Source organism: Cetorhinus maximus, chromosome 10, assembly GCF_964194155.1.
Source record: "Cetorhinus maximus chromosome 10, sCetMax3.hap1.1, whole genome shotgun sequence".
NCBI lineage: Eukaryota > Metazoa > Chordata > Chondrichthyes > Lamniformes > Cetorhinidae > Cetorhinus > Cetorhinus maximus.
Window position 1 is genome coordinate 16506516 of NC_135888.1, and position 23622 is coordinate 16530137.

General features: G+C 44.5%; 1 protein-coding gene across 1 annotated transcript in view; it reads left to right on the forward strand.

Moving 5' to 3' along the window:
* LOC144686126 (hemicentin-1-like) overlaps nt 1-23622 on the forward strand; it is a 418005-nt gene that overhangs the window by 114182 nt on the left and 280201 nt on the right. The window contains 5 exon segments of the mRNA XM_078551270.1: nt 3227-3354; nt 5250-5522; nt 9948-10040; nt 15233-15424; nt 17100-17230. Coding sequence (XP_078407396.1) covers nt 3227-3354; nt 5250-5522; nt 9948-10040; nt 15233-15424; nt 17100-17230 — 817 coding nt within the window.

Sequence of the window (23622 nt, forward strand, 5' to 3'; positions counted from 1 at the left end):
TGAGAAGGTGGTGGTGAGCCGCTGGCTTGAACCGCCGCAGTCCATGTGGTGTAGGTACACCCACAGTGCTGTTAGGAAGGTTAGGAATGTGGTTGATACTCCATTTAAATTTCCCCTTTCAGGGAACACTTACAGGCTGGACTTAGTTAAGGAGGCTGACCCTATCCTGACTTGTCCAGACCAGGCATCAGAAAGACGCAGAACGCCTTGTCTGTAGCGGGAATTGGCTTGGGCCCATACACAAATGGTTTTTAGTGAACTCCAGGGATTTCAAGCATGTTCCTGCTGTGCTGATCTTGGGGTGGAAAGGGACTGATGTTCTCATTGGCTGCACTGAATTTCCTCTGTGTAGCAGACAGATGCAGAAATGCTTGTTGTTCACCTTCTGGCTGATTAGATCATTGTGAGGGAGACGATTTCTGTTGTGATCTCAGCTGTCTGCAATCTAGCCATTAAAAATGATCACTCGAATTTTTCTTTTTTTCCTTTGCCAGTTTGGGTTTGGAGTTTGGCTCTGCATGTAGAGCCTTTGCAAAGGAAAAATCAGACCCGGTTCTGGTTGAATTATCAGACACTGGCATTGCTAAACATTGATGCTTAAAAGCTGTTTGTGCTGATTTCCCGAATTTTGCAAATGGTTCAAAGTCCTTGGGCAAAAGAGCATCAGCTGGATGATATATTTGAAATATTAGTGAATGAGAGAAGGCGATTGTTTCAGTGTGCCTGACTGCCAAGAGTCGGTTATTGACTTTGTCACCAGCATTACAGGCACAGCACATTCACCTCATCACCCTATTCCTCTCCCCTACCCAATCTTCATTTCTTTTCCACATATTTCTCTGCACCCCTTTCTAAAGCTGCCATGGAGTTTGCTTTCTCCACCATTTATGGTAGTGCATCCCATGTCCTCGACATACAATAGCACAGAAACAGGCCATTCTGCCCAACTGGTCAATGCTGGTGTTAATTCCCCACGTGAGCCTCCCCCCGCCCCTTTCCATCTAACTCTTTTGACATATCCTTCTATCCCTTTCTCCCTCGTGTGTTTACCCAGCTTCCCCTGAAATGAATCTGTACTATTCACCTCAAATACTCCTCGTGGTAGTGAGTCCCACATTCTAACCGCTCTCCTTGGGTAAAGAAGTTTCTCCTGAATTCTCTATTGCCTTTATTGGTGACCATCTTATATTTGCAGTGTCTGGTTTTGCTCTCTGCCAGGAGTGGAAACGCTGTTTCTCTACCTTCACTCTATTATGCCTGCCATTATTTTAAAGACCTCTATCAGGTCATTCGCTCAGCCTTCTCCCTTCTCAGGCAAGAGGATCTACTTCAAAGGTTGGCAGTCTGCAAAGCAGAGAATTCACCTGGTCTAAATGGAATGCACCCTTGGCTGCTGAGGGAAGTGAGGGTGGGATTCCTGATTCACCCGCTTTGCTCCCTTATTGGTAATTTTAAACTTGTGCCCTTTAGTCACCAACACACTGACCAGCAGAAATCATACTTTTCTAATTTATGTCATGACGATCCCTCATATTTTTGATCAACTCTATTGGATCCTCTCCTGGTCCCCTTTCTTCCAGTGGAAAGAGCCCCAGAGTCTCGAGCCCTTCCTGATAATGAAAATCACATTCTTGCACTTGTTTTCTGCCCAGCAGCAGGAATCCAGGCTATAACCCAGGTACAGAAGCTCAGATGGATCCTCTTCAGTTAGGGGACTGCCTGCAATTCCTGCTCTCTCACAATCCCAGCAAGTTCAAATCAGGTTGCAGGACCTTCACACCGGATTTGGTTTGAAGCTGATGTTTTATGGTTATTTGATAATATCACAGCTGGTCCTATCTGTCCGAGTCAGGCAATGAGAATGTGGCAGAGTAGGGCATTTAAATCAGATCAGACACACTGCCTTCTTAATTACTGTCGGCATTTTTATGTTTGTTATTCTGTTTCTTCAAAGCGATGAGAATATTTTTCAATAACATCACTGTTTGATTTTTGTTTATTTACATACTGGCAGTTTAAGAACTATGAATACATTTTATACGATTCATATCCTCCTATTTATTAAAACATTGATAAGACACAGATCAGCATGCAGCCTAGCATACCTCGCACTCAGGACAACAAGCAGCCTGACGTGTGTTGCACACAGGATAACATGCAGCCTGACGTGTGTCACACACAGGACAACATGCATTCTGGCATGTGTCACACACAGGATGACACGAAGCCTGGCATATGGCACATAGAAGAAAATAGTTGGAGTGCATCACTTAGTGTTAACAGGCAAGCTGGTGTGTCACATACTGTGAAGTGCATGAATGATGTGCATCAAATGGGGCTATCACATGTTTGTAACATGTCACAAGCACATTGTGTGAGGGAATAACCTGGAGTGTGTTACGTATGGAATTGTGCACAGATTGAAGTGCACTACATACAGGTTGACATAAGACATGGTCAGGTCTCTCAGCAGTAGCATTCGTCCATTAGCAATAGGCAAGACCAAATGAAAAGCTGAAAATGTTCCATTGACCTTCCAGCAGAAAAAAAAACCAACACAACCTCAACAGGGAATAAGAGGGTGATGTGAAACTTATTTAAAATTGTCTCTACTTAGTTCCTAGGTGTCTCAGGTCTTTAGGACAAACCTGCCAACAGATGAACATTCTGCCCTTTCGGCCCTTCTAGCCTGTTCCACTATTCTATTCGATCATGGCTGATCCATACCTCCCCTTGGTTACTTGCCTTTGCTCCATATCTATTGATACCTTCAGCTAAGAAAAATCTATCGCTCACAGATGTGATGATTTCAACTGACTCAGCAGGCACCAATTCTGGGGAAGGGTTCCAGATTTCCACTACCCTCTGAACAACTGCTGCCTGATTCTATTCCTAACTCTGTTTATCATGCCCCCTTTAGCACATATTGCCAGTCCTACATCCAAGGGGCTAGAAGAATTGCCGGTATTGAAATACAGATATCCCTTGTTTAAAACACAGACTAATAGTGTGCTTTTGTTTTAGTGCAGTTGGTAAATTGGAGAACTTATCCGAATAGTGCTCCATTGCTGCTGTCCACGGCTGTTGTCCGGGCTGACTTCAAACTCTGGCTCAAGAGATGAACATTTGCGCTATCTTAATGCATTAGCCAATTTGTAAAGAATTTTGTGGATGTGAAGTGCAAACCTTTTCCCTTTCCTGAACCACCTGCTCTCTTTGCCATTAGGTACACAGTCTTACCATCAGGATCACTGACGATCTTGGATTTAAGAGCATCTGACAGTGGCCTCTACAAATGTTCTGCTATAAACAGAGCAGGGAACGCCTCGTTGACATTGCAACTCATTGTTCATGGTGAGAGCTATTTATCCCTGCTTCGTGTTCTCCCTTTGGTTTCTTACCTCCTTGACTGATATTTGGAGTTTGGTTCTCTGGCTGCTTACTGATCTCTGGTACCCTGACTCAGAGGAGACACTTGATCCCAGACTTTGACAAATTGGTAGAAAATAGATGGAGTTGACTTAAAGCACAGGCTCAGGTCTATCTGTAATAGGCCGTGCAGAATTTTGAAAGGGCAGTCCCTTGCCTTAATCGCAATAGACTACTGGGTTGGGAGGGTTAGTCAGGGGAACTTGGACTGCAGCACACTTAGCTAAGGCGTGTAAATTTCTTTGAAGCCTGCAGCATGTACTAAAGGGAAAGTCATTGTCAAAGTAAACAAAGTGCACCAATTGTTCCTGCTCGTTCAGTATGAGACATTAAACTGAGGCCCCAGCTGGCTTCTTAGGTGCAAGTGAAAGATCCCATGGCACTATTTCAAGGAATAGTAGGTATTCAATTGGTGGGTGGTGGGGGGTGGGGGGGGCGTTGCTGGCGGTGGAGGGTGGTGTTAGGAGGACAGGGGAGGTGGGATTATCCCCTGTGTCCTGGCAAATATTTATCTCTCGACCAACATCACTAAAACAGATTATCTGGTCATTATCACATTGCTGTGCATAAATTGGCTGCTGTGTTTCCTGCATCACAACAGTGACTGCATTTCAAAGAGAACTTCATTGGTTGTAAAGAGCTTTGGGAACTCCAGAGATCACAAAAGGTACAATATAAATATAAGTCTTTCTTTTACACTGGAGAAATGTGGGCAGAACTGTTTCCTTTGGTGGTGGAGGGTCAAAGGTTCTGCTGCAGGAGAGACATCGAAGTGGGTTAGTCTTGTGACTGAAAGCCAACCTCCAGTGAAGTATGGCGCAGGCTGCATGGAGGTATGTGCCAGCCAAGTTGGCACAGTCACCTAGGTCCCAATGTACCTGCCGCAAATGAAGAGAGGGATGGAGAGAGCACTCTTCACTTTTACACATGTTTCTTTTGGGGCTTAACAAGAACAGTACAAGCCTCAGGTAGGAACAACACAGCTTCTGATGCATACGATTTAAATCTGTGTACACACCCATTGCTTGCTTTTTTTTACACTCTTTCTCATTGTGCCTAGATTGGATGGTGTACATTACTACTGGTGGGGGTGGTGGATGTAGGGCCAGTAAATAGATGTGTAAGTTTTCAGGTTGAGATTGTTCTCTGCTACTGGGGGATTTTCTGTTGGGTAACCAGTCACCAACACCAAGGTTCGCGGTTGTCTCTTCAGACTATGTTGGTTCCTGAGCCCCTGGGGCCATGGATTTGTCATCAATAAGAAGCTATTTCATTCTGTAAAATTGAAGCATTATTGGACCAATCTACTGGACTGGGGTCTGACTTCCCCTGTGGGTGGGATGCAGGAAGAATTTCTGCAGAAACTTTTCCCCTTGGAGACAAAGTCATGAGGGGTCTGAACAAAGTGGATAGCAAGAAACTGTTCCCATTGGTGGAAGGATCGAGAACTAGAGGACACCGATTTAAGGTGATTGGCAAAAGAACCAATGGCGTCATGAGAAAAAATGTGTTGCAGCGAGTGGTTAGGATCTGGAATGCACTGCCTGAGGGTACAGTGGAGGCAGACACAATCGTGGCTTTCAAAGAGAATTGAATAATTATCTGAAGGAAAAATTTGCAGGGCTATGGGGAGAAGGCGGGGGAATGGGACTAGCTGAGTTGCTCTTGCAGAGAGCCAGCATGGACGTGACGGGCCGAATGACCTTCTGTGATGTAACCGTCCAGTGATTCTATTCTATGATTCTATAAATAAGCTGGGTAAAGCCTACGGTATTAATGAACCAAATGATGTTTTCTTATTCTGTTCTCTGTCTTTTTAGTCCCTCCCAAAATCCATCTTTCACATCACCTCCTGAAGGTGATTGCGGGTCAGTCCGTTGACCTTCCCTGCCTGGCACATGGTGACCCGACTCCCAAAATCAGGTGGTACAAAGGTGATGAAGCCCTGCTGCAGGGTGCCAGGGACTCCCTGGATGGCCCTGATGGCTCAATCAGCATCGCAGACGTGGAACTTTCTGATGCTGGGATGTACCGTTGTGAAGCGACCAATAGCGCCGGGCATGATATGACTGAAATGACATTGGTAGTGTTGGGTAAGTGCGCCTTGGAACCATTTATATCACAACCACATGATAGTTTCCATTTTGAATACCAACAATGTCAGATCTGGACTACTTTCATATTAGCCATATAGGAGCTGCACTGGAGACTGGAACTATTTTGAATTTTGGATGTTGCCCCTGACTTGTTTATTTTTTTGGCTTTGGACTGATTCCTCCTTCTTCAGGTACCGTACACTAAGAGAGCATTGGTGACCATGAACTTCCATTGGATTGGTCCATGATTATGCTTGGCAAAGTACTGCAGTGGTTTGCCATTGCCTTCTGCAGTATGGCTGGCCAGGAAACTCTCCCATTCTTACTGCCTGCCATCAGGCATATGGAAGGATCTACAGGCTGATAAAAAAAACCTGTTTGGCCACATTATGAATGCACCTTCCGTGGACATCAAGTCCTGAAGTGAGTTTTGAACCTGGAGCTTCTGGCCCAGAGGTAGGGGCGCTACCACTGTGCCACAAGACCTCCCCTTGGGCTGGGCAGTAAAGAAAAAGAAAAATGAAATGATCAACTCCTTTCATTCGCCTTCCTTTGTATACAAATCTGAAGCCAGTGGTGTACCAGAAGGGAAGGGAATGTCAGAATCACAGATTATTTTAATGTCAAGATTAATGTAAATGGGGTGATAATCTCAAACAGAATTTGATAGACATAACCCATTAACTGTGATGATTGACTTGCTGCCTCTTTCCCAGGAGCCGATTGTTGGGTGACCAAAACACCCACCTGTTTCAAGCGGTAGGCCACTTTTAATCTACATATTGGGGTCCTATGTTGTACCTAGGACCTCAATGGCCATTTTAGGATAGAACTGGGCGGAGCATGTATTGTGCACTCTCCAACCGTAACAGCATAAGTACTTAAGAAATAGGAGCAGGAGTAGGCCATTCGGCCCCTTCAAGTCTGCTCGCAAGTCGGTAAGATCGTGGGTGATCTGATGTGGCCTTAACTTCACTTTCCTGCCTGTCCCCATAACCCGTGTCTCCTTTGTCAATAAAAAAGATCTGTCTAATTCAGCTTTGAACATGTTCAATGACCCAGCCTGCACTGCTCACTGGGGGAGAGAATTCCAAACACTAACGACCCTCTGAGAGAAGAAATCCCTCCTCAACTCTGTCTTAAATGGGAGACCCCTTATTCCCCACGAGAGGAAACATCCTCTTAGTATTTATCCTGTCAAACCCCCTCAGAATCTTAAATGTTTCAATAATAACTCAGCCTCAGAGGCACCGGAACGTTAAGTCATAAATTATATTTGTAAGGTAAAGAAGAGCAGGATTGTTCCTGTGAGGCAAGGCCACCCCAGGCTCCACATTATCACCCACTGACTTAACCTCACTGCTAGCCTGTACTGTGAAGCTGTTGACTGCCTCGTTCATTGCTTCCATTTAAATGAGACCCGGAGCCTCAAAATGGCTGCAGCCTCTTCTTTTCCTGAATTTAAAATGGCCGCCCAGTGTCTTCCTGAGGCACTTGCAATCTCCTCAGCAACTGGCGACTGACCACCATTTGCAAAGATACTGGAAACTGCTTTCATTTTGCCTTTGTGGCCAGATCAAATGCAAGATACATACAAGTGAGATGACCATTTAAAAAAGAACTTGATTCCATCCACTAAAAGTAAAGTCTTCTGTATTTCTACTAGGATAAGGTTGAAATTATGCTCAGTCAGCATGGAGCCTGCGACTGGCATCACTTTGAGGTCTTTTCTAGCCAATTAATGTAGATTGTTTCACTGAAGGCAAAAGCTTCATAGGCCATGATGGTGCACCAGCTATGGCTCAGTGGATAGGATCTTGCCTTTTAAGTTGGAACGTTGTGTGTTCAAGTCCCACTCCAGGACTTGGGTGCACAAATCAAGTGTATCAGGCCAGTGCGGCACTGAGGGAGTACTGCACTGTTGGAGGTGCTGACTTTTTGGATGAGATGTTAAAGCGAGGCCCTGTTTGTCCTCTTGGGTGAATGAACAGATCCCATTGTGCTTCTTACAAACATACATATGAGCATAAGAACATATGAATTGGGAGCAGGAGTAGGCCATTCAGCCCCTCTAGCCTACTCCACCATTTGATAAGATCATGGCTGATCTGATTGCACGGCCTCTATTTTCCTGTCTACCCCCTATACCATTTGACTCCCTTGTCATTCAAGAATCTATCTCAGCCTAAAAAATATTCAATGACCCTGCCTCCTCTGCTCCCTGAGGAAGAGAATTCCACAGACTTAGGACCCTACAAGAGAAAAAAATTCCCCTCATCTCTGTCTTAAATGGGAGACCATTTAGTTTTAGATTGTGTCCCCTAGTTCTCGTCACAAGGGGAAACATCCTTTCAGCATCCAGTCTTTCAAGTCCCCTCAGGATCTCAATGAGATCACCTCTCATTCTTCTAAACTCCAATGGATTGAGGCCCAACTTGTCTAACCTTTCCTCATTAGACAACCCCTCATCCCAGGAATCAGTCGAGTGAACCTTTTCTGAACTGCTTCTAATGCAAGTATGTCCTTTCTTAAATAAGGGGACCAAAACTGTACACAATACTCCAGATGTGGTCTCACCAATGCCCTGTGCAACTGTAGCAAAAGCTTCCCTACTTTTATATTCCATTCCTTTTGCAATCTAAGACGATATTCCATTTGCCTTCTTAATCACTTGTTGTACCTGCATAGTAACTTCTTGTGGTTCATGTACCAGGACACCCAGATCCCTCGGTACCACAGAGTTCTGCAGTCTCTCTCCATTTAAATAATATACTGCTTCTCTATTCTTCCTGCCAAAGTGGACAAGTTCACATTTTCCCACATTATCCTCCATCTGCCAAATTTTTGCTGACTCGCTTAACCTATCTAAATCCTTTTGCAGACTCTTTATGTCCTCTTCATAACTTACTCTCCTACCTATCTTAGTGTCATCAGAAAATTTAGCAACCATACATTCGACCCCTTCCTCCAAGCCATCGATATAGACTGTAAGTAGTTGAGGCCCCAGCATTGATTCCTGTGGCACTCCACTTACATCTTGCCAACCCAAAAATGACTCATTCATGCCTACTCTCTGTTTGCTGTTAGCTAACCAATCCTCTATCCATGCTAACATGTTACCCCTTACACCACGAGCTCTTATTTTGTGGAGTAACCTTTGATGTGACACCTTGTCAAATGCCTTCTAAAAATCCAAATAAACCACATCCATTGGCTCCCCTTTATCTACGTTGCTTGTTGCTTCCTCAAACACAATTTCCCTTTCCCAAAACCATGTTGACTCTGCCTAAATTGCATAAAGATTTTCTAAGTGCCCCGCTATAATCTCCTTAATAATAGATTCTAGCATTTTCCCTATGACCGATGTCAGGCTAACTGGCCTGTAGCTTCCTACTTTCTGCCTCCCTCCTTTCTTCAATAGACTGTCACAGATGCTACTTTCCAATCTGATGGGGCCTTTCCAGAATCTAGGGAATTTTGGAAAATTAAAACCAATGCATGTAGTATCTGAATAGCCACTTCTTTTAAGACCCTTGGATGAAGCCCATCATGGGGATTTGTCAACCTTTAATTCTAACAATTTTCTCACTACCCTTTCCCTGGTGATTGTAATTGTTTCGAGTTCCTCCCTCCCTTTGACCTCTCGATTTACAAGTAATTTTGGGATGTTATTTGTGTCTTCTACAGTGAAAATAGACACAAAATACCCGTTCAACACTTCTGCCATTTCCTTATTTCCCATTATTAATTCCCCAGCCTCTCTCTCTAGAGGACCAATGCTCACTTCAGTTAATCTTTTCCTTTTTAAATACCTGTGGAAGCTCTTACTATCTGTTTTTATATTTCTAGCTAGCTGTCTCTCATACTCTAATTTCTCCCTCCTTCTGATATTTTTTAGTCATTCACTGTTGGTTTTTACATTCTGTCCAATCTTCTGACCTGCCACTATTCTTTGTGGAATTCTACACTTTTTCTTTCAATTTGATTCCATCTTTAACTTCCTTAGTTTGACATGGATGGTGCATCCTTCTCCGAGAGTTTTTCTTTCTCACTGGAACTTATCTTTGCTGAGTGTTATGAAACATCCCCTTAAATGTCTTCCACTACATCTCTAATGATCTACCCTTTAATTTAACTTCCCTTAACTATTTGGAAGAAGAACAGCGATGTTGACCTGACCAATGTTTACCCTTAAATCAACATCAAAAGAACAGATTATCTGGTCATTATCACATTTCTGCTGGTGGGAGCTTGGCTGCTATGTTTCTGACATCACAGCAGTGACTACTTTGGCTATGACGTGCTTTGGGATGTTTGGTGGCCATGTATTTCATTGGCTCTGACGTGCTTTGGGATGTTTGGTGGCCATGAAAGGTGCTATATAAATGCAAGTCTTTTCAAATGTCTTTTATGTTTCATTAGAACCGCCATTTTTTGACGAAGATGTTTCCCCGTTCGATGCCGAACTAGAGCGATTGGCCAGAGAAAAAATCATGCTTCCCTGTCCAGCCAATGGTGAGGGTCTATTTTCTTGTGGGGGTGGGGGGTTGTTGGGGGAGAGGGGGGAGTGGCAGGGACAGGGTGGCAGTTATGCCAACTGGCCAGGGTGTTGCCAAGGCCTTGTTACTGTAATGACAGAGCAGCTCCCACCCAAACCTGGCGGGAATAAAATGGATACTGGTGTGGTGAGCATGGCACAGGCTGTTGCCAGAGACCCTCAGGAAGCATCTCAGGGAGCTAGATAAATGCATTATGAGGATGCGAAGAAGCCTGGGGCACGAAAAACCCCAAAACTCCTTGGTCTGCAGCACCTCCTGTGACATTGAAATAAACAGTAATATTACTTTGGTTATATGAAGAGACGAGATCAACTGGGACTGTTCTCCTTACAGCAGGGAAAGTGAAGTGGAGCTTTACATTTAATACGATGAGAGGTTTTGATAGAGCAGATAGGGAGAAACTGTATTCACCAACAGGAGGGTCAGTTACCAAAGGACACGGACTTAAGTTAACAAAGTATCTACAGAACAGAAACTGGCTGTTCGGCCGATGTGTTTATGGTCCAAGCAAGCTTAGGTAACTGACCGAAAACAGGACAGGCGATGAGGAAGCTTTTTTACCTAGGGAGTTATTATGATCTAGTATTTCATTGCCGGAAAATGTGAAGGAAGCAGATTCAGTAGCAACTTCCAAAAGGGAATTGGAGAAATACTTGTTAAAGGAAACATTTACAGGCCAATGGGGAAAGAGCAGGGAAGTGGGACGAATTGGATAATCCTTTTGATGAGAAGCACAGACAAGATGGACTGAACATGCTGTAAGATTGTAGGAATACAGTAATGAACTGAATGAACAGAAATCATCATCATTTGAAATAAACCTAAACCACTGAATGATTTTACATTAAATTAATGTTTTGACTGCGCTAGCCTTTTTTCCTCCTGTTTATTCTTCCCACTGATTTTATTCTAGTTTTACTCTTTTATTCCTGTTCTATTTTCATTTAATTAATTACTTGCTTCTCGCATTTGAAGGCTTAAAATTTTTTCTTTACCTATGTTCTTTTGCCTCTTGGTTCCCACTGTCTGTTTGGAGACAGGAGCAGCTTTATTTTTAGAAATAATGCCAGTGACCAAGTCAGCTTTTGCCGTCAAAATTGGATGATATCTGTCCGCACTGAATTTACATCGTACGGTACTAGTGACCAAACGCTGAACGTCTCTTGCACTCAGCCCTGATTTGCATCACTCCACTGTGGGCAGCTGTGCCTTCATTTTCCTAGTCCCTCTCTACACCTTTCCCTCTCTCTCTCTCTCTCTCTCCTCATTCCTTAAAACCTACTATCTTACCTCTGGTTACCTGTCCGAATATGTCCTCATATGGCTCGATGTCAAATTTTGTTTGATAACCGCCCCTGTGGAACACCTCGGGGACGTTTTACTACATTATGGGCGCCATATAAATGCAGGTTATTGTTAGTCTGGGCTATTCCACTCACCATTATCATTGTGCAATTATTAACCTAGTTATTTTAAACTGGAGGGTTGACCCCACCGCCCTGCTATACTAGCTTTAGAGGAATTTCAGGTGAGCACCTTAAACATTCGTGCAGCTTAATTTCTGGGCTATCATCACAATTGTGAATTTGAATAACAGAACCATTTCAAGCACAGGAGGCCATTTGGCCCATTGTATTGGTGCTAACTGTCTGCTAGACTCTTGCTGCCAGAGCTCCAAATCCACAAAGTAATGTAAAAGAGATGACTTCAAAGCATTGGTCTCCTCAGTGCTTTGTAAAATCATTGTTTAAACATACATTTAAAACTGTTTGTATTTTGAGAAAAATATCGACAATGCCGTCAGAGCTGATTTCTTTAAGCTCCAAGCAAGCCCCTTTGTTTCACAATATGCTTATAGAATACTTATTTAAAAGGAAGTCTAAACTGTTTAAGCATTTCAAATGCCACCCTGAATAAAAATAAATTTGAAGCTGGGACAGATTCTGCTGTCACATGAGTGTTTGAAAGTGGGAGAGATGGTTTCTTATTTCAGACCATGGCCTGAGGCCTAAAAGGAAGGTTCTCACTAAAGAATTGCGGCGATGGTTATTTAAAGGTAAGTAACCGGCTAGTGTTGTTAATACAGTCCAAATTGGTTGGTGAAGTCAAAAACCAAGGCACAGAACTTTTCTTTGCTGAGAGAGTTTATTAACTTTGTTCACACACCCAGTTTGCTGAGAGAGTTTATTAACTTTGTTCACACTCCAGGCAGGCCCACAGGTTCTCGCTGCCCACATGAATGTGGATGGAGCTGAAGTCTGCCCTATAGAGGGATTCCCAATGCCCCCCGCCCACCTATCTCCCCTGACTTTCCCCAATGCTGCTTTTCTGTCCTTTATTTAAACTTGTAAAAAAAAGTTAGAGAGAGGGTGCCTCCACAATGAAGTGCCCTCTCAGTCACTCAGGGTTGGATTTTCGTGTCGGAGACAGGAATCGGGAGGTGGGATTAATCCCACTGTTGGATCCCGCCACAATCACCGGGTTGCTGGGAAACAGGATTTTCCTAGTGGAACTTGGCCCTACCTGGTGCCAGAGGCACACCTGTTGTCTCAATTGGCAGACCCAAGGCAGTAAGCAAGGCAGGATGGCCCCTCAGTGATCCCACTGTAGGGCCTGACTCGCTGCCTATTTCTTTGCGGGTTCCGATGATCCCTTATAAATTCCGGCACCAGGCCTGAGCCTCGGTTACTGGAACTTAAAAATGCAGATACGAGCCTCCTGGGCCCATCAAAATCAATGCCTCCCCAAAATTTGGCCCTTCTATGGAGTCGTCCCCCTGCCTCTACCCCTCCCATACTGACCTTCCTCCATGGTAACTTGCCTCCAATGCCACCTGTAAGGCCCCAAAAACCCTCTAACTTGCCTTTCAAGATTTTTCCTTGTTTTCTATCCTGCCTCCATGGCTGTTCCCACCTTTTCTCATACGGCGGTGTCACATCGGGCTTCCGAAGCCTACTCACCCTGCTGAAAATCCTGAAAGATCTGACCTTTGGCCTCCTGCCCTGCGCCTTTTCCCATGCCCACAAAATAACCGCCGGAGGAAATGGAGGCGGGACCTCTGCCTGTGTTAATCGGCCGACCATTTCTGTCCCGTTTTGGGTCTGCAAGATCTGGCTCTTAGCACCCATTGCAGGCCACTGCTCCTTTTAAGCTGCAAGGCCTCTGATTGGCCCTCCCACCTCCTGAACCTGTCCCTGTGCCAGTTGAGGGGACACCTCCATTTAAAACCCAGGTCAGTGACTGTTTCCTCCCGGGGACAGGTTCAGGACCAGGAAACAGGCCCATCTCCTGTTTCCCACCCACAACATAAAAATCCAGCCCCTAATCTGTTTGTGTCGCTTTGTGTTACGGGCAGGAAGGGGTTATCGTCTCCGTTGGCCTTAGAAATGTAAAGGGTCTTTGTGCAATTTGATTTCTGCAGTCACAGGGGGCATTCGCACCTCTTCAGGGATAACCGAGATCCTTACTATTCCCTGAAAGCTCGAAATTCCTTTTGTGTGAGCCGTAGCTGGTCAGGCTTCAGTCAGTGTAAAGCTTTTGTCCATTAAAAAAAGTTAATAATTTTATAATGTAACCAGGATGATATAGACATACATATATTTTATACACATATAATGTTTTCCATCATGTGTTCTGGGCATGACACTTTGTAACTTAAAATAAAAGCAAAATACTGCGGATGCTGGAAATCCTAAACAAAAACAAAAATAGCTGGAAAAACTCAGCAGGTCTGACAGCATCTGCGGAGAGGAATACAGTTAACGTTTCGAGTCCGTATGACTTCATCAGAGATAAAGAAAAATAGAAATGTGGTGAAATATAAGCTGTTAGAGGTGGGTGGGACAGTTGGAGCTGGATAGAGGGCCAGTGGAGGCAAAGAAGAGATTGCCAAAGATGTCGTAGACAAAAGGACAAAGGGGTGTTGACGGTGGTGATATTAGCTAAAGGATGTGCTAATGGGGACATTAAGGGTAGAAAGCAGGACGAGCAAGTGACAGATGGCCCTAGTGGGGGTGGGGTAGAGGGAAGGGATCGAAATAGGCTAAAAGGTGGAGATAAAACAATGGATGGAAATAAATTTAAAAATAATAATAGAAATAGGTGGGAAAAGAAAAATATATTTTAAAAATATATAAATTATTAGAAAAAAGGGGGATCAGAAAGGGGGTGGGGATGGATGAGAGAGTTGTTGAACTCAATGTTAAGTCCGGGAGGCTGTAAAGTGCCTAGTCGGAAGATGAGGTGCTATTCCTCCAGTTTGCGTTGAGCTTCACTGGAACAATGCAGCAGGCCAAGGACAGACATGTGGGCAAGAGAGCAGGGTGGAGTGTTGAAATGGCAAGCGACAGGGAGGTCTGCATCATGCTTGCGGACAGACCGAAGGTGATCTACAAAGCGGTCACCCAGTCTGTGTTTGGTGTCTCCAATGTAAAGGAAACCGCATTGGGAGCAACGAATGCAGTAGACTAAATTGAGGGAAGTGCAAGTGAAATGCTGCTTCATTTGAAAGGAGTGCTTGGGCCCTTGGACGGTGAGGAGGGGGGAAGTAAAGGGGCAGGTGTTGCACCTTCTGCGGTTGCATGGGAAGGTGCCGTGGGAGGGGGTTGAGGTGTAGGGGATGATGGTGTCCTGGAGGGAACGGTCTTTACGGAATGCCGCCGGGGGGGTGAAGGGAAGATGTGTTTGGTGGTGGCATCATGCTGGAGTTGGCGGAGGATGATCCTTTGAACGCGGAGGCTGGTGGGGTGATAAGTGAGGACAAGGGGGACCATATCATGGTTCTGGGAGGGAGAGAAAGATGTGAGGGCGGATGAGCGGGAGATGGGTCGGACACGGTTGAGGGCCCTGTCAACCACCGTGGGTGGAAAACCTCGGTTAAGGAAGAAGGAAGACATGTCAGAAGAACTGTTTTGGAAAGTGGCATCATCAGAACAGGTGCGACGGAGGCGAAGGAACTGAAAGAATGGGATGGAGTCCTTACACTTTGTAACTTGCTGTTCCCATCTGTACACCTACTCTGACTTCTAATTTAGTGAAATAGATATAGATCCTGATCAAACATTTTTCATATACCAATTGAATCCCTTTATTGATGTACCCTCATGATATCTGTAACTTGCTTGACCTTCTCTGTTTATATATCACCAGGAACTCCTCCACCAGTTATACGCTGGCTACAAAATGGCTTAGACCTTCCAGCAAATGAACCAGGAATCTCAATACTGGAGGATGGTTCTCTTCTAATTGATTCAGCTTCACCCTATGATAGTGGAGATTATTTGTGTATTGCAACGAATGAGGCTGGATCTTCCAAAAGAATGTATCGATTGAAAGTCCGAGGTAAATAGCTATGCTTTGATGTTAAACTCTCCTAGTGAACCATCGTCACACTGGATAAACCAGAAGAGACGGCCAGACAAATACAGAGATTAGGATCGGAACTCAGTTCCCGATCCAAGTGTCCAGATGTTTAGCACACGGCATCTTTAATCAGACAGATGGCCGGTGCATGGCATCAGAAGGCATTTCTGGAAGATAACAGCTGAATATCTAAATGCCAACTTACAACTAAAAGGCTGTGAGTTGCAGCAAGGGGATTGAGGGGGGATTTGATTGAGCTGTAAAGATTATGACAGGTTTAGATAAGGTAGGGGAAGAAAAACTGTTCCCATTAGCTGATGGTATAAGTGAGGGCACAGATTTAAAGTTTTGGGCAGGGGAAATGTGAGGAAGAACATTTTAATGCAGCAAGCAGTGCTGCCTTGGAGCTCTGCCTATGAGGGTGGTGGAAGTGGAGAGGGTGAATGATTTCAAAAGGAAATTGGATCAGTGCTTGAGGGGAATAAACTTGCAGGGCAATGGGGATCGAGCGGGGGAGTGGGACTGACTGGATTGTTGTACAGAGAGCCAGCATGGACTCGATGGGCCCAATGGCCTCTATCTGTGCCGTAACAACTCTTATGACTCTGAGTTCAGAACTTCCAAGTCACTTGGCTCAGTTTGGGGAGTTGCATTAGGTTTTGTTGGAGCTGGAGTTTCCCACTGGATTGTGGTGTTCCCATTGCTGGCAAGGTTGGAGACTAGTGACATTACCTGGCTGAACTTTGCTTGGACCATACTATGAATGAGTCTGACTGTAAGTTATGTTGAAAGCTGGAACACTACAGCCTGGGCTGTTTTCTCCATGTCTGGCATGCACTCATTAAAAATACTGTATTGCTTTCACCATGCATTTAAAGACTGATTGAACTTCAGAGTTCTGTTTAACGCTTTTTTATGCTATGGCAGCTGAAAGAAGTCTTTACAGGGTGGGCAGTAGAGGGGTACACTGTAATGTGAATTAGTGGGTGGCAAATTCACTTCCGCAATCTCGTTCAAAGTTCCCAATCTGAACCATTGCGGGTGGTGCAGCTTGAAGTAAAGTTCAGGGAGCGGGTCGTTTCCCCACACTGTTAGCCATGATGGCTGGGGCAGGGAGAGAGCGCCTGGAAAGTGAGAGAGGACAAGTATTAATATCTTTCCCAAAAAAAAAGTTAAGAACTTTTAGGAGCCCCAGGTCCACTATTACCATCGTCAACAGTGTTGTGCACATGCTTTTTTGATTCTCGTCCAGCTCCAGAATTTATAGCCCCTTGGTGGAGATCACCAGCTCCCATCGCAAGCAGCTTCTGCTGGATCTGGAATGCTGCTGAGAGCACCTGAGCCATCCTGTTCAATGAGTCAAAAGTTAAAAGGCAGTCCATTGGTCCAACAGTTGCAAACGATTAATGAAGTTATAGAGCAGCTGTGTTGCAACACATGCAAAATGAAAATTAAGTGAAACCAGGTCTTGGAGGATTCTCACTCCAGTATCTTGCTTTGTTCATGTAGTGCTGCATGGGAGTTTGTGGTATGGCAGCAACAGATGAAATACAGCGTGAAGACACTCATGTTCGCATTAACTGTTTTCTGTGGTGATTGGAATGTTTGATCTCCCTCCCTTCTTCACCCCCACTCCCCCCTGCTTCATTTCCAGCTCCCCCTGAGATTCAAGGCAACAACCGAATACACAACATCACAGCATCGGTTAACCAGCCCTTGACGTTGGATTGTGATGCCAGCGGCACCCCAACACCAACCCTCAGCTGGTACAAAAATGAGCAGCAGGTATGTGTGTGGACAGTCGATGTTCTTAACCTGGGTCTGTTAATGAAGTTGGGAAGAGGTAGGGTGGTGACATGGCATGAAAACATATTGCTAAGTAGCGATAAGCCAGTTCAATCCAGAGCTGCTCTAGAGGCTACATTCTTGGTTCTAGACATTGAATGAAAGCCAAAAAGGTGTATTAGAGCTGGGGCGCTCTCTTAGCGATTACTGACTGAACAACCTGTCAATGGCCAGGATGATTTGGTGAGACTCTAGTATATGATGTAGGAAGTACCAAGGAAGGTTTTTGGACAACTTGGAGAAAATACTAGGGTTAGGTGCCAAGAGGTATGGGGAGAGAGCGGGAGTATGGCATTGAGATAGAGGATCAGCCATGATCACATTGAATGGCAGAGCAGGCTCGAAGGGCCGAATGACCTACTCCTGCTCCTATTTTCTAACTTTCTATGATTAATTCGCACCCTGAAGGCAGTGCCTTGCGCTGAGGCTGGGACCTGGTTCTACCAATGCTGGGCAGGACCCTGAAGTATCTCACCCAAGCGATCATTTTGTGTGGTTCCTGAACTGTATGGTCAGGAACGGAGGCAGGCAGGACTTGGATATACCAGAACTGGCCAGCTTGCCGGATTCCCAAACCCATTCCTGGCACTGGCCGAGGTGGGTACGGGGCCAGTGAGGCTCCACCAGCACCGCCCCCCCGCCATGTTTTGAGTCCAATATGACTTCTTCATATTGGACCTGAAACGTTAACTCTGTTTCTCTCTCCACAGATGATTGCCAGACCGGCCGAGTATTTTCAGCATTTTCTGTTTTTATTTCAGATCTCCAGCATCTGTAGTATTTTGTCTTTATATTACTGAAAGGGCTCTGATTGGCCCTCCAGCTTTGGGACCTGGTGGCCACTGCTCTTTTTCGGATGAGGGGGTCCTATCTCCATGCCAGCTAAGGACGTGGGGGACTCTGGTCAAATTCCCAATGAGTGGCTGTTTTCCCTGGGGACCGGTTTTGGGATTCGGAAATAATCCTGACTCCTGTTTTCACACCGCTGAAGGAAAATTCAATCCTTAGTGTCAGTGGGCTGGTGGGTCATGGAAAGGGATGGTACCGCAGCAAAACCCATCCCGTCTCTTGTCCGGTCAGCTGCATGTGCATTTTGCAGCAGATGCCATTTAATGCCGCAGCAGCAGGAGTTCAGCTTTCTAGCCTGATGGTTCCGAGTTAGGCTGTAACATCCAAGCAGAGTGAGGTCAACCAAGAGGACAGAGGCCAGCGATTGAACCCGACGGCACAGAGGCACTGGGAAGGTGCAAAAGAGATTTACTAGAATGATATCGGAACCAAGAGTTTATACTTTTCTGGAAAGATTGGATAAGTTGAGGCCTTTTCCTTCTGGGAAGTGAAGACTGAAGGGTGACCTGGTAAAGGCCGTCAAGATTATGAAAGTGTTTGATTGGATAGTCGTGGAGAAAGTTTTTCCACTTGTGAGTGAGACCAAAACCAGGGACCATAGATATCAGGTAGTCACCAATAAACCCAACAGGGACTTTAAGAGAAACCTCTTTACCCACAGAGTGGTGCAAATTGTAAGGATTCCTGCTGTGACAAAAGAGTCGACGGTGAGACCACCAAATTGTGTCCAGTTGGAACGATTAATTAAGTATAGAAGGTAGAAAAACTTAACAAAACTAGATGGTAATGGGGAGGTTTAGACAGGCTTTACTTTCTGTTTCAGCCTGGACAGCGGGACGCACATGACTTAGCTTCAGATACTTGGGTTGCATCGCTCTGTCTTCTGTTGCTTGTAGCTCCTTCTTCTCTGCTGCAAGTCCTATCATCGCTGCTGGTAGTTCCTCTTTCCTGCTGCGTCGATCTGAATTCGGCTCGCTCTTTTCATACAATTTTCTGTGCCAGGGTCTCTTTGGTGCCATGTGATTTGTACTTGATGTGATTCGTACCTACAACCGCATTTTATCAGTGATGGACCAGTTCATACCAGTTCAATCTGGCTCTTGTAGTTACCTTTTAAGGCAACATGAGCAGTTTCAGATACTTACGGAGTTTGCAGTCAAAAAGTTCATCCAGACATTTAAAATCAAGTATTTACATGATTTGAGGGTGAAATATGCTTACTGATCCTTCACTATCAGTTAGTTTTGGATCCTGTGGATCCTCGTCGCCAATTTGTTGTGAGAGGTGACTGAGTTGACAGAGTTGATCCACAGACACTTCTTGGGTGGAAACTTTTAAGTTTATTTACAAGGTACTCAGCAGCGACTACATGTGCTTTCAACTCCCACTCTATCTCTATACTACTAACTACAGAGGTAGCTCGCGCTACTCTCCTATCGGTTACTATCGATCATGTGATCTTCCTTAACAAGCATTATTATTAAAGGTACATTACACGTTAAATAAAACCATAATTACTACATTCCTCCCTATTTAACTCGGATATACATATTATATTTACAAGTACAATTTTTTCAAGACAACATAATATTTACACTGGATAAGGAATTTACAAGTTCAGTCTTTCAGATGGTTTCCTGATGTGTGTAGAATGTCTTAGCCCTACAACTTCAGATGCTTTGTTAGGAGCCCCTTTTTCTGGAGTTGCCTGAACATCAGGTGCTTCGGTGGGCATCTGCAGATCTGCATCCTGAACTCTTACAGGGACCTCAGACATATCAGTCCTGGGTTGAGTATCCTCAACAGGAAATGTCTCAAGACTGGTTCTTTTTGAGTAGAGAATGCAGTGGGGCCAGCACTGTAGGCAAATTGGGTAAGAACTGCCCGTAATAGTCGAACATTCCTAGGAATGATTTGAGCTCTGAGGCGTTCTTTGGCATAGGTGCCTCGCGTTTGGCTCCCACTTCCTCCTCAACCGGGTGGAGGCCCTGTGAATCTACCCAGTGATCCAAATAGATTACCTCCCTCGCTTGGAACGTGCACTTTTCTTTCTTTAGACATACTCCAGTTTGCAAGAAACATTCTAAGACTTCTAAGTTTGTCAAATGCTCTTTTTCAGTGAACCCTGTCACCAGTACATTGCCTAAACAGATAACAACCTGGGGCAGTCCCTGCAGGAAGCTTTCCATTGTTCTCTGAAAGATGGCACAAGCAGAGGAGACACGGGAAGACAATCGTGTACATAGGTACAACCCTTTGTGGGTATTAATTGTGACAAATTTCTGGGAGGCATTATCCAATTCTAGTTGTTGATAAGCGTTACTCATGTCAAGCTTTGTGTACATTGCCCCTCCTGCCAGCTTGGCAGACAGGTCTTCGATTTTTGGAATGGAGTGCCTGTCTAGCTTAGCTACTTTATTAACCGTCAATTTGTAGTCTTCACAAATTCGGACACTTTGGTCGGGTTTAAGGATGGGGATATGGGTGCTGCCCATTCTGAGAACTGAACAGGTTGTATAACGCCCAGTTTCTCTAGTCTGTTCAGTTCAATGTCAACTTTCTCTTTCAGCGCATATGGCATTGGTCTCGCCTTCATGAAGCGAGGGGTTGCTTTTGGATTCACATGAACCTTGGCCTGCAGGCCCTGGATTTCCCCCAGTTCGTCCTTAAAGATGGTGGCGTACTTTCTAAGTAGCTCTGGTAGCCCACCTGCTCTCAACTGGAAAATTTGAGCCCATTCTAACTTAATCTCCTTTTACCACTCTCGCCCCAGGAGGTTTGGTTCTTCACCTGCTATCACCACCAAGGGTAGCTTTGCCAATTGGCTTCCATAATGGACAGTTACTCTGCTTGTGCCTTTTACTTGAATGTCTTCACCCGTATATGTGTTTAGCTTGGCCGCTGTTTCTTCTAAACTTAATTGATGTTCACCATTATTCAAATGTCTGAAGGTATGATCCCCAATTACTGTAGTGGAAGCTCCTGTGTCCACCTCCATTTTAGCAGGTTTGCCATTTACTTTCACTGTGACAAATATTGGTTCTGTCTTTCCAACTTTCAGATTAAGCAATGGGTAAATGTCTGAATTTGTTGTTTCAGGCTCTTCTACATTGTAGATTTCATTGGGTTTCTTCTTTTGTTTACAAGCCTGCTTGAATCTTTCCTTGCACTGCCTCATCGTATGTCTATTTCTGTGACAATAGTAGCATTCGATTTGTAAAAAATTGCCAATCGCTAAAAGATTGATTGTTTCAACCTCTATTAAAATTATTCTCCCATTTCACTGCTGTTATTTTTCCTTATTCTTCGGCTAGCAGGAGCTGTTTCCTGCTTCTCAGCAGAGTCTTGTATTTTTGCGCCCTTTCTCGGCTGGGGTTTCCCGCCCGATGTGGGGGATGGCGCCATTTTGCGCGCCCTGTATTGCTTTTGAATCTCTTACTGCACTTTCCATGGCCTGTGCTATCTCTAGCGCCTTCTTGAAATCCAAATTCATTTTGGACAACAATCTTTCCTGAATAGTGTCCTCATTCACACCACACACTAAACGATCTCTGAGCATGCCGTTTAGAGACATACCAAACTCACAATGTTCTGTTCGCTGCTTCAAATTTGCCATGTAGCATGCAACTGCCTCACCCTATTTCTGGAATTAAACTTGAACCTCTGCATCATTACTGAGGCCTTTGCTTCATAATCGCCCTTCACGAGGTCCATCGATTCGTCGAAATGTTTTGAATCTGGGTCACCAGGTGCCGTCAAACTTCAACTAAAACCGTAGGTTTCATTCCCACTTGTACTTAAGAGGATCGCTCACCTCTTCTCTTCCCCCGTAATCTCGTTCGCTCGAAAAAAGAACGTGAGGTGTTCTGTGTAATGGAACCAGTCTGTGGCTGGATCAAAAGGATCAATTTTCCCGAATTGCAGCATTTTGAGAGGGGATATCTTCTTCAATTCTAACGAAGCTTTCTACTTACAACACTGGGTGAGGTACAGTACCGATTTCTTTTCAACTTGATTTCTTCTGTTTAATCTAGTTTTATCCTCGTTGCCAGTTTGTTGGATCCTATGGATCCTCATCACCAGTTTGTTGTGAGTGGCGGCCGAGTTGGTACTATTGATAGAGTTGATCTGCGGACACTTCTTGGGTGGAAACTTTAAGTTTATTTACAAGATACTCAGCAGCTACTACATGTGTGCTTTCAGCTCCCACTCTATCTCTATGCTACTAACTACTGAGGTAGCCCACGCTACTCTCCTGTTAGTTACTACAGATCTTGTGATCTTCTTTAAGAAGCATTATTCTTAAAGGTACATTACAGACTAAATAAAACCATAATTGCCATAGTTATCCTATTTAATTTTTGCACCAAGCGTTTCAGAAACAGAGCATGAAGATACCAAAACCAGAACAATGACCTGAGTCAAGATCAAGAACATTGATAATATCTGGAGCCATGGATGTTATTCTACATTATAAACAGTTTCCCACCATTTTCTTTCCCCTAATTCCTTTACCCAGCTCCCCGGCACACTGGGAATGTGGGTCATACTGGAGTAGCAAAACTACGGCACTGACTCTCAGCTCTTCCCTGCTTAATGATTATCCAGTTAGTTTGATTACCAGCATCCATGGCCCAGTCCCACTGGTCACAGAAGGTTGTGTTGTGTCAGGGCTGATCAGATTAGTTGCCTGCATGACTGCCGTCTTGACTTCAGTCACTGCGTCGTTGTGGAGCTCAAGAGCACCCTGGGTAGATATGATCGTCATCTTCCTTCAGAAGCTCATATAGTGGCTTCATCAATTCTGCAAATCCCAGAATGAAATTTCACTGATATCTGACTAGACCCAACATCTTGGATGTCGGAAGGGGCAGCCCCTGGATAACCTAAACCTTGTGTGCATCAGGTGTCGATCCATTGTGGAAATGGACTGCCCCAAGAAGGTGACCAGCTCCCTGAGCAACTGTACTTCTCGTGGGTTAACTTTTAGACTGGACTGAATGAGCAGAGTTAACAGCTCTTCACGGAGTGACAGATGTTTAACTCTGGTCGCAGTGGCTGACGACAGATCATCTACATATTGTAACAAACAAATGAGTCTGGAGAATCCTTTCAGAGCTTGTGCCCATTTGTTTGTGGAAAATTGTCGGAGTTTTTTGGAAGCCTTGTGGAAAACAGGTCCAGATATAGTTCTGTTGGGCCAAATGGCCTGTTTCTGTGCTATAAGGACTAGATAACTATGTCACATCCATTTTTTTTTCCTTAATGGAATCATGTGAAAGCAGTTCTAGCCAAATAGTGATGGTTGAGAAATAAAATGAAATATATAAAATGAATAAAAAATAATATTGGAAGAATGATTGAATGTTTTAAGTAGTCTGCACATGTAGTCGTAACCAGTTATTATAACTCTCCATTTAGTATCATTGCTTACTGATAATGGCTCAAGCAATGATATCACTTTTTTTTAATTCATTCACAGG